Below are 12,767 nucleotides of genomic sequence, written 5' to 3'. Positions count from 1 at the left end.
CGGTTTATTATATGAATAATACTCTACCTATCGTTGGCAGTTATTGCTATTTTATTTTCGTTGCCGATAAAGTAATGAACGGAAATCTAAATTGCATCTCGGTGTGAAAATCATCCATCGTGTCATTTAAGTACGGAGTTTGTTTGGAGTCTGTCGACATAATGTGTTATACATCTTGTATCGATGTTTAAATATATTGTAAATTATAATAATTCGAGACTTCGGGACTTTAAGTGATTGGAATGATATATTCGTGTACGTATGAGTAAAATTGATCATGCGTTAGTTATATTTTTTCTGTTCGTTGCATGTTAAACATAGGTTCAAGAGAAGTATTCGGACAAGTGTAAAAAAAATGTCGTTTGTATTCGAACGTAAACGTTAAAATCGATTGCGGACAACAATGGAATAGTAGTGGCTGTGAGGTAGTTTGTATTTTAATTGAATTACACACAAACATTCAAATACTTGAGACGTTATTTAATAATTTAACTGCACCTATGATGCGTGCAGATAGCCATACCTAACAACAGGTGGATGATTGTTGTGATTACGTTAATTCCATAACCATTATATACATTGCCACGATATTAGTTGTTGTATGTTGACTTTAATAACATGATTTAAATAATACATAAACACGATAAAAATATAACAACAATGTTATAAAATGTATTAGAATGATTAAAACTAGATTTTTCGAGATGTGTACAAACTTTTCTCAAAAAATTAATACTTTTTAATTTTTATCAACCCCGCTTTAAAGCTACTCGTATTTAAGCACTAAAATCAAGTGATAGCTCAATGTTAATAATTTCATATTTATCAGTCGTGTGACATCGTAGTGAAATAATAATGATAATGATACTTTACTGTTAGGCGTTTATTTTTAAATCGTATAATAATATTTGGTTACACGCAAAATGGAGATAACAATAAGATCATAATATCGCAGATGAATTTTCAATTATAAACAAAACCAATGACTGATGTTATTGGATTTGGCGTTTTAATATTGTGATGATCCATTTTTTTTTTAAAATTATTTATTGATACGGCTTCAACATTAAAGTCATTAGCCTGGAACAAAACATGTATGATCCATTTTGTATATCATATAATATTGGGATTAATCACAGTGAGTGCTATATGATTAGAGACATAGTTTATTTACACGGCCGCGGCTGATACCTCTAGAAAATTACAGAAATTTGTGTACGCGTATTTGATTTATAATAATTTTTATAATTAATTATTATAGTTTGTTAAGGTATTTAAATACATTTGCTTGTACTGTTTGTTTTTTATCGTCATGAGTTTTGCTGTCGTACAATATCAACATTTTACATGTTAAACATTTAAAAATTATCCCAATCATATAAGTAAAATCATGAAAATAATATATTTATTGTACATTGTAATAAATATTAAATATTCATATACAGTACTCTCTCGTTAACACGAACTCGATTAACAAAAATAATTGTATAACGTGAACCGGGTTTTCGGTTCCGAGAAAGGCTCTATACTATAAGATAGGGTTTTTTTTTTATTTCCTCAGCTTATACGAATTATTTCGGTTAACACGAAACTCGAACAAATTTTAGGTACCATATTGTCGTTTTGTTGATTAACACGAACAGAAAAATGCCAATATGTATCCATTTTCGTTTTATTACTCGTATAGTCGTTAGTCATTTAATCTTTATAACACAGTTTTATCGATACCTTATATTATCCCTACTATGTATACATATTATCTATTGTAGATGTGTATACATGTGTACGTTTGTATGTGTGCAATCTAGTTCTTTAATCTTGTAACCTCACCTAACCTCCAGTGGATAAACCTTCTCGAGCTGATGTGGGGGTAGCCTTTGATACCCTCGTCAAATCTTCTCAAACCAGTGCAGAGTTAGATTGCAAATTCGATGACTAGTTGAACAGCAACAGAAAACAGTGCCTAGAAAACTATCAAGTTACATTCACCCAGAAACTCATCACTGACTTTTTTAAACCGACGTGAGTTTGAAATTAATAATTTTTTTTTTTGTTTATATGTAGTATGTACCAAGTAATGTCCATTTATATTTCAAAGATTACATAAATAAAAAAAAAATTATTTGAGCGTAAGAGCGTAAAATAACCTATTAGATTTAACCTGATCTAATAACATGAACAAATTCGTGTTAAACGTATCGGTTTGCACAAATTTTTTTAACACAAACAGGTTATTTTGTGGTCCGTCGTGTTCGTGTTAACGAGGGAGTACTGTATTGATTAAATCTAATGTTAATAATAATGTGACATGTTAAAAATTAGAGATATTGAGGAGTATAATTATTATAGTTTAGGTATCTATAATGATAAAAATATTGTTAATCGAAGAAAATATGATAATAATCTGTTGCTAAAGTGTTGCGATAATTGTTGTAAATTACTCACATTATACAATAAACTAAAACTGTTGAATTATTTTGTGCTTTTTTAAGTTTAGTGGAAAACTCTCATAAGTTGTAAATGGTTGGAATCACGTTAGTGACGGTCCGTTGAAAAGAAATTTTAGGATAGCCTTATTATAGATGTTTATTAGTACATATAATATGACGTGTTTTAAGTTAGAATAGTAATCATAAAAAAATATTTAAATAAATCGAATTTTGGTTAGTCAAACAGACTTTTTATCATAATGACAATACTTGAATTGGAATTATTTTTGAGGGATGATAAAAAAGTTTGACAAGATTTAGAATAAATTGGAAATTCATTTATTTTTGTGTACTAAATTACGAGACATCTGAATCTTGTCAAATTATGTTCTTATATGTGATTTTTGGGTTTTCACCTCTATAAAAATGTTTATTTTTCACATTGTTAGTTTGATTTATTTGATTTAAGACCTGTCATAAAATTTAATATGTTATATGATTGAGGACAAAAGACACATGTCAGATATTATTTTCTTTGACAGTTTTTATTTTACCTCATGACAGTTGTATATTCGTCAAAATTAACAACAAGAAAAAAAGTAAATCCAAGGGTGTAAAAATCTTATGAAATTAGGTAAATACGAAAACTATAAAATCTAACATTTATAGAGGTATTCAGGTAATTAATATAATTTATCATACATTCTTAAGTAAATACGTATGCCAACAATGTGATTAATTTCATTGTATTAAAGCATGAAACACATTTGTACCTGTAGAAATCCTAATTACCATGTGTCACGTGGAACTTAAGTTGACAGAATATTGGACACAAATTGTACTTCATAGAGGTCAATTTTTGAATTATGTAGTAATAGTACAGCGAAAATAGCAAAACAATGTTAGGAACGTTATATCTGTTTTCTGCTCTCAATAACATTTAATACATATTTTAAATTTAAGCACAATCACTGAATAATTTCAATTTAGCTGGATTTTACTTCTTTTATGTTTATTTGATGCACATAAATACAATTATATAAAACTTTATAATAAACCGGAATAGGAAGAAATAAAATATTTTGGTAAAAATGTATCATTAAAGTTGACTAAAATATTTGATGATGTGTAATCTAAATCCACAATATTAAAAACCTTTTTTTATTGACGTTATTAAAATGTCTGTCAAAATAATGTGCACATTTTTTGTTGTTAAAGGTTGATATGATTTTTTTTTACTTAATCGTCTTAGAAAATACAAAATTTTAGATTAAAATATATTGTATGTATTTTTCATAAAAATCACGCACCTACTAGAAATACTCAAAAGTGACTTATCCATCATAATTCGTTAGAGATACTGTCGACATTTTTTAGAGCGTTTATTTTACCCCAAAAAACTATTTACGGAGTAAAAAATCATATAGAAATAATAATATTGGATAAACCAATATAATATAGCTTTTTTACGCTATGCTTTCAATCTAGAAAGATTACCGTTATAATATTGCAGTTGTCAATAAATTAATAATATTCAAAATAAATACTTCAAAATGTGTGAGTTCGAACGATCTGAAAAAAAGAAACGTGCATAGAACACGTGAACCTATATGGTTTCAAATTATCGGTTTCAACCTAAACGCAACAAATAATATATTATTATTGTTATGAATTTTAAATAATAATGTATTTCGTATGGTAACACTGTGCCCACTACGTTCGATGCAAAATGACTGTGTTTCTGTAGCCTGTTTTGCTGTTCGATAATTCAACATTTTATTTTATTTTTACTGGGTATAGGTCTGTTGAACATTCGATTACAGTCTACAATAAAACATCGGAGATAATCCGTGTATTATATTTATATGATATATTTTCATCCTTGTCGTTGTATTTCAGAATTTATATTGTTTTTATTGCCGTTATTAGTTTTATAAAAGCACACTGGCATTAAAAATTCGTATTGATTTTAAGGAACGTTTTTTGTTGGGTGTTTGAAAAAAAAAATAAATAGTGAAAATAATCCAGATATTATTTACTTAATTACACTTACGTGTCTTCTACCGTATAAAATAAATCAAAAGAGGCTCATATCAGAGATAAAAAAAATGAAAAAATATAGTTTTTAAATTTGAATGCTTAAAAACGCACGTTTATGAACATATTATTGTTTTTTTTTTTTTTTTTTGTTTCGTAACTGTATGGATTTAAACATATTTCAAATCAAATTAGATTTAATCCAGTTAGTTAAATGTTTGGAAGTGACTATGAAAATAATTATCGTTTTGTTGTTTTAGTTGGTTGCAACTTGCAATGTCTGTTCACTAATGTCAAGTTGTATTATAATGCCATTACGAGTTTTTACTATCAAAATTTGGTTCTGGTAGATTGTTATACACACGAACATTAGAAACTTAATGGAGTATTTCAGAAACTATTGACAGAAATTCATAAATTCTAGGTTACAAATTACAGCATGTTTCATAAACATTACTAATTATAATATTAAATTTTTAATATACATATTTTATAAATCATTTTTTTTATTCATATATTATTTAATTAGTAATTCCATACCAAAATGATTGATTGTATTTATTTTATTTGCTTCAGATTGGAATTTATTGGAGATGATGAAAATATAATATGTATTAATAAACTCCATAGACATATTATAAAATATATGCTAAGAGTATATATATTTAATGAAAGTACGGAATTATTTTTTTTTTTTTAGTAATTCTATAACAACATTGAATTATAATAGGGTTAAGTAGTAAGTATATATGTAGATTTATGGATTTATGAAGGTGGAAAAATATTAATTTTTTCTGAAACTAAAAAGGATTTTATTATTAGATTGCTCGTTAAAAAAAAAATAATTCTCTTAAAGTCAACCTTCTATGGAACTTAACGAAACAGATTTTTGTATGAAATATTGTTAAAATTAAAGTCGACAAGCAGCACATAAACTTTATTTTATTTTTATTTTTTGGACAATGTATGCTGAAAATGGAGTGTATATGTGCATATATGCAATAAAAACGTAGGTATTGTAGTAGCAGTGACGTACCTAATACATTTCAAAACGGAAAAATATTTTCTGGTAACTCAAATATTAGTTAATAGATTGGACGATCGGCGATCAGTAACAAATAAAGTAAAAATGTGCTCATCAAAATCGGGCAAGCCATCATAATATCTGGTCGACGTAAATTGCATTGGCCAGTGTTCACTTTACTCACGACGTATCTCGTTCCCTCTTACACAATATAAACTCATGGTTTGTGTGTAAAATCTTCGTCGTTAAATGACGACTCGATTGCGATAATCAAATATATAAAAAAAAAAACCTTATTAGTTTATTGACTAAATAATAGATCATCGTGCGAGCCAACGTTTAGCAACCTATTGTATAAAAATACGAATCAAAGTCCACACTATCTTATCGTCTCCGTCATTCCTTTGACTTTGTTTTCTTGATCTGGTCGTGTGTGTGGCACGCTTGATCGATTCCTCCTCATTTCACTAAAATATTAAGCCAAGAGACTTTTGTCACGGTCATGTGAGTGAAAATGTTTACTGGACGCTAGTGATAAATATATCTCACGTATCATCGTCGAACAACTAGAGACTAGACAAGCGAACTATCATGTAAAATTGACATGACGTTTGGTTTATGGCTTTGTGGCACTTATCTTTTATATGATGGACCCGGTTTTTGGTCATAGGTTTTATCGAAATCACCGTTGACAATAACGAAGGTTATCCTTATCGATACGTATTCAATTGATTACGGGAGTGTATGAAACGAATCGTCATAACTTTTTTCCGAGTTCCGAATTGATATCCGAAATGTCAGTGAATTGATATTATTTTTTTTTTTTGTATAAAACAAATTAAACCTTGTTTTGACATTTTATAAGGCTATAGTGATGGGGGAAAAAACTTTATACTTTTTTTAATGGGTCATTTTGACTTTTGAAAAACTATCTGAATTGTAAATTTCCGAAGAAAACGTTTTACTTGATTGCCTTGTCAAAAATGTGACTTTCTGCCAACCACAGTTGTGTTAATGTAAAAGAAAAGTACTCAAAAAGTTAAACTACAAAAACTATATCCCTTCAATTCAAAGTAGAAATGTATGAATGCAATCACATGTATTTTGTTTGAGTATGTTTTTGATATGCATATATGTGAGATGGAACAAAGTGAATATATTATTATTGAAAAAATGTGGTACAATACGATATAATGTTTCTAAGTACATTTTTTTTCTTGTCATCATATTTTTTCGAAAACTTCTGGAAACTTGTCTGTTTATCTATATAAATGAAAAAAAAAAAACAATTTTCGTCTAACATGCAATAAACACGTGGTAATTTTTATTAAATTTTATTATCTCATACGGTTACTACTCATCAAATTAATCAAGTAGAATCAATAATTCTGATTGATCAGTCAAATTTCTTAAAATTATTGTTGTCGATTGTGAAGCTTTCAAGTGGTGTTAACGGTTTTTTATTTAAAAAATAATCAACATGGTATAGTTTAGTTTCAATTATCGTTGGATTGAATGGTATCCTTACATTTTAGGTGATGTACCTAATAATTATAAGAATAAATTAAGAAATTATAATTGTATTTGTATCGTTGTATTTATTTTTTGATCGAACAAAAATTAGTAAGTTAGTCCTATTATAAAAACTCACAAGTAACTACCTAAGAAAGTTTGATTTAGAAATGACTATTAGAACGTTTCATGTTTTTAATTTTAAAACTTAAATACCAAACAGAACGAAGACTGGAAAGTTTAGATGAATATGGCTCCCGAAGTTAGAACAGCGTCGGTACATAATCGATTTTATGGGTTATGTGTTCCTTTCTTTTACTTAGTTATATTTTTCCGAGTACCTACAGTTTTCAATAATAAACGTAAATTGTTTCTATTTTTTTTATATTTAACTCGTTTCTCAGGCGATTTTCAAGAGGGATTTTAAGAAATAACTTTTATAGCGTTTTATCAATTAAATAACCAAATTTCAAATGTACGTAGTCGACCGAAGACATCACTTATAAAAGTACCTTTTCTATAAAATATAGATCAACAGTGTTATGATTTAACATTTTAAATTTAAATTTCATCTTCTTCCAGTCAAGTGCCATTAGTGAGTGGCTTCTTACTCATGTACTCATGTATTATTGTAACCCCTTATCAAATATTCTAATTGTGCATAATTGTACAGATTGTATATATTATTGTGTAAATTAAAAAAAAAATTTCATCAAACGTTAAAATAACTGTATATTATGTTGTCTATAGTATTATGATAAATAAATTGTTGTTCCGAAATCTGTTCACCTATCATCTAACACTGTGTTGGGGTTCGCAACGATGAACGCTATCAAATTTTTAAAACAGTCATAAACTTGTGCCTCAAATAGTAAGTATAACGAATAAAATACAGTTAATTGGTGTGCACGAACCATTTTAAAATAAAATACTGTTATACTGGCTACAATATACGATTTGGACCACAATACTACTACTGGGATCTATTTTTTCTACATGCCTGATTTTCGTGCTCTATTCGAGTTCCCTTGTTATTACACCACGATATACAATAACGATCACATTAGACCACTTTTCGGTTTAATCCACTTGTACTCGACCCACCAACCAATTCTGTTTACTGGTTACTTTACCTATATAAGTACGTGCTTTTATGAACGTTTTAACCTTGACATTACGTGTTAGTTTCATTCTACAAACTTGCATACACACGCGTGAGCAAATCAAATCAATATTTACCTTATTACCCGTCGCTAAACCATTGTCGAATAACGTGATTAAATCGAACAAAACGCGATCATTTAAATACCGTCAAATCAATACACACATAATATAATACATATATCTAAGTGTTTATGGTAAACGTCTCATAGGGAAGTGTGATGAAAGCTACGAAATGTGTTTTATGTGGTAGTAATAGTTATAATATTTATAATACAGTTGGAGGGTTCCGGTATTCGATGCGACGAATGAGCTTTGATTGACAACAATTATTTTACAGATAATAAGTAAAACATATACTGTGCCCGGTTGATTTACTATTACTATTATTGATGTTATTATTTATTTTAGGAATTCAATATTATAATACTCACAATAAACGTTCAGTGTTATCCTCTTGCTGACTGCGGGCGGTATACCGTTGCTGGCTATGCAGAAATAAACGCCGGTCTGTCTTCTGTCAAGCCGCCAAAGTTTCAGGTCGTTACCGACATACGAATTGTCTGCCAACAAGACAACAACAATAACAATAATAATAATAATAATAATAATAATAATAATAATATTAATGACATCCGTTTACCACCATGGTAGTAGTATTAGCCGCATAGTGTGCCACCACACATACCACCACCACCACCACCACCACCACCGCCAAACAGCATATTTTCTTCACCCGCAATACTACGACTAGGTACTTCTTTGCTGTCCTGCCGCGCATGGATGACGGTCGCCCCACTATCTTACGGACAAACCCTTATGCTCGCGGCGATGTTTTTACGAGTCTAATCTCTTGGGAACCATTTGAGCTGGAGGAAAGGAGCCGACGGGTTTCCCCTTTTTATTTTTGCTTTTTGGTTTTGACATGTTTAAGTGCACGACGGTATTTTATACACCGCAAGGCCAGCGGTCAAAGACAGAAGTAAAATCCAAGCTCTGAGGTAAAAAATAACGAAAAATCATCTCCGGTTGAAAAAACATAAGACCAAAACTAACGTCTGTAATTTGTCAGAAAATCACCTTCAAAGTGTTTTATTTGTGATCTAAGTACCTACTGGCTACTACAATTCATCGACCATACGTCATGTCATTATTATTTGATTTTTTCATTATTTTATTAGACTGTTAATATTTATATAATCTATACATAATGTATGATATGAAATTAAAATTTTTTATTTTTAAAATTAATTAATTCAAACCGTTATAAAATGTATCGCTCCTACGATTTCTATTCTTAGTTTGCTACTTGTGAATTTTTGATAATACTCATCTCATAAATATTTTAGTATTAAAAAAATACAGCATCATTCAGAATATGATTAAAAGCAGGATGCTTACGGGTAGTGGGTAAAAAATATGAAAATCCAAATTAGGTTTCTCCGAAAAAGAAATGATAATAATAATACTAATATACCTATTTGTGAGTCTCGATTTTCATGAGACATGATTCATGAGTTTAAAATACACTTTGAGAATTCCATAATATAGTTTTACGGGTGAAAAATACACCTTACGTGTTTCTGAATTTTTCACCGATAGTAATTTTGAAAACATATTTTGTTCTAGTTTTAATCAACTTTGAATACGTCGAATCACATTTTTAATTTATTATTGACTATTGTGAATGTTTAGAGAATAATTTTGAATTTTTAATGGAAAAAATAGTTTTAAATTAATAATTCCCTTAAAATTTTCAAGATTACTCAAGTTGAAACTCATTATAGGTCTCATAAAATCTACTCCACTATCTAGTCTACTGTGTGCTTTAGATTTAAAAAATATAATTCTTGTGACCAAAATATTAATTTTAGTCTTATATATATATACATAGGTAGATAATATCATTCATTATTTTAGTGTTATACATACTGAACATAAATATATTGTTGAAAAAAATTGTATTTTAATAGAGAATGTTGTTCTAATTATAATTTGACTATAATCACGGAATTATGTATAGTAATTAAATTTTCTCCATTAACAGCTACTATGATAATTAAAAATTAGAAATAATTAAAAAACGTATACGTTAATCGATTTTGTAAGCGATAAGAGCTTTTGCTGTATTGATTTTTCGAGCGTTCATTCAATTATTTGAAGGGGTTATTAATAATATAAATTATCATTTAGTTAAATTTTTTCATACATTTAATTCAAATTAACTTTATTTGATCAAAATTTAGAATTAGAGTAAATTTAAAAAAAATTAGTTCGTATTGAACACGTTTAAGATCGTGATAGTGGATATGAGGTTTACGATGACTTTAAAGAAGTTTTGAGTCAAGTACTCGTATATAAAATAATTTTAAAATGTTAAAACGGCAGTTTTTTGTTTAAATAATAATTTCTTTAATTTCGGGATTTCGGAATTTCGGAATTTCAGAATTTTTTATTTTAAAATTTTAATATACGAGCATGAAGCATATACAAATTATAGTTATAATGTAGGTGTGTTTTTATTTTTTAAATTAACAATCGATTCTGCACAATTATATTATTTAAATTTTTTAAGTCAAGACAATACTCTATTTTTATGTTTTATAAGAAGAATAAAAGCAATTAGTTAGTGTTTGACTCGTGGCTTTGTTCTAGACATTTTAATCATGGGATTTAGGGATACTAATGTAAATTATACGTTATATTGTGTAAAGATGTACTTAAACAGCATATTAAATAACTATTCCCTCATAATAGCTGAATCGACATAAAAATATATTAATTGTATTTTAGAATATTAATAATTCTATTCGTACATGATAAACGTGTTGTATTTATTAAATTACGCATTAAATAGGCATTTTTTAAGTCTGTGATTTTTTTTTTTTAAATTAGTTTTTACCACAATTCGGCCGGTGATAAAACGTGCATTTAATAGTGTAGTACAGTTTAATTGTTTTTTTTTTTTTGTTTTGTTTTTAATGAAAACCAATGAGAGTACATGATATTATAATATAATTGTGACGCTAAAGACCATAATTCCTTCCGATTTTAAAAAGAAAAAAATCCATGTTAATTCAGAACGCACGGGAAAAGCACACTCGCGATAAGTTTTCCGCCTATAATGCAGAGCATTACAATTAAAGTCTCAGCAGTAGTGGCGTAGGTATGGTGCGCTACTCAAAGCGACTTAAACGTACATAAAAATGTCCAAAGTGAACTTTTAAACGTAGTTTTATGGAGTTACGCGCGAAGGTGAAATTTTAATATACTCACATGGTTGAGAGTTTTTAGAGCCGAAAGACATCAACCGTTGTTATCTATCACGCACTTACCGTCGGTTCCTTGGTATATAAAATCACGCGAGCGGAAACCGTATATACGACTAGATTTAAAAACTTTTACAAAGGGCCACAATAACAGTTTCGCACTACTTCCTCTGTGTTCGCTCGAAAAACCATCCGACGGTTGTAAACTAATATCGCGCAAGCGTGTGCGCAACTCATATAACGTACTTAGCAGTCTGATTTTCGTATAAACATTATATGACTTATTAACGGGATTTAGCCGTAAGACAATCAAGCTCATCATATTATTATTGCGATATGTACTCGATAATAAATGATGGACAGCCTGTTTTTGTTTGTTATACAACAAAAAGCGACTGACCGATTGAAAAATAGCGAGTAGATCTGTCCAATAATCAGAAATTGTAGGAAAAAAATATATCACTTTAAATAATTTTGTCAAGGCTAACCAGTGTTTTTGATGAACACGTTGTGAAACACTCCGTCATTTTAGGTACATTAATACATTATTTCGTTTTTGGACGACTTTCAATGATATATTATTAAAAGTTGGATACAAAAAATAATTTAACGAAAACAACTTTATATCGATTAAGGACTTCTGCATAAAAAAAACTTGAGTAAAAACATATCTCTGAAAAATATTAATATTATGATTGATATACCTATATGATAGGTAGTGTTTGTAACGGAAAACCTAATCATTTATATCGATAACCGTCAACGGAACGGTACTAAAATATAATAATATTCATATTATATTAAAGTTTGTTACGTATATCGAATATCGATATAGTATACTATAATAGCTTAGTGCTGCTAACCTTCCTCACCAGGTCTGGAACGTTTATACAGCTTTGCCCTGAAGTCATTGCTGGTCTAATGTGCGATACGAGTGAAACTACAAAAGATCCATGAGTCTGATAATCGGTGGGGGGAGGGAAAGGGTTTGTTGTTATGGTATATAATATGTAAAATATATATGAATATATATAGTAAATATATTGTCATATCGATAATATTGTTTTAGCGAACCGGTGCCGCCGGGATGAAAAGCAACACAACGGTATTAAACTACAGTTTTCTAGGAAAGTCTTCGCATTTATTTCGTCGCGTTTATTGATATCACTTTTGGTTCAGTGGTTTATATGAATATGGAAAAATAACAATCAAAGCACGGTTAAGTGGCCAAAATGTATTCCAATAACTTCTCCTCCCCCCCCCCCCCCGTTTGGGATTTGTTTGAATTTTTGATTTGTTTCGTTCCGCCAAGGTGGAATAATAAGAAAGAAAGTC

General features: G+C 29.0%; 1 protein-coding gene across 1 annotated transcript in view; it reads right to left on the bottom strand.

The window, feature by feature from the left end:
• LOC107166231 (lachesin-like) overlaps nt 1-12,767 on the bottom strand; it is a 249,005-nt gene that overhangs the window by 58,621 nt on the left and 177,617 nt on the right. Inside the window, exon 6 of the mRNA XM_089227405.1 lies at nt 8,598-8,726. Coding sequence (XP_089083531.1) covers nt 8,598-8,726 — 129 coding nt within the window. The remainder of the gene's footprint in view (nt 1-8,597; nt 8,727-12,767) is intronic.

The sequence above is a fragment of the Diuraphis noxia genome, unplaced genomic scaffold (assembly GCF_037042655.1).
Source record: "Diuraphis noxia isolate RWA-SAM2 unplaced genomic scaffold, SU_Dnox_SAM2 contig0004, whole genome shotgun sequence".
Taxonomy (NCBI): domain Eukaryota; kingdom Metazoa; phylum Arthropoda; class Insecta; order Hemiptera; family Aphididae; genus Diuraphis; species Diuraphis noxia.
The sequence above is the reverse complement of the archived record's forward strand: the minus strand, read 5'-3'. Positions and strand labels throughout refer to the sequence as shown.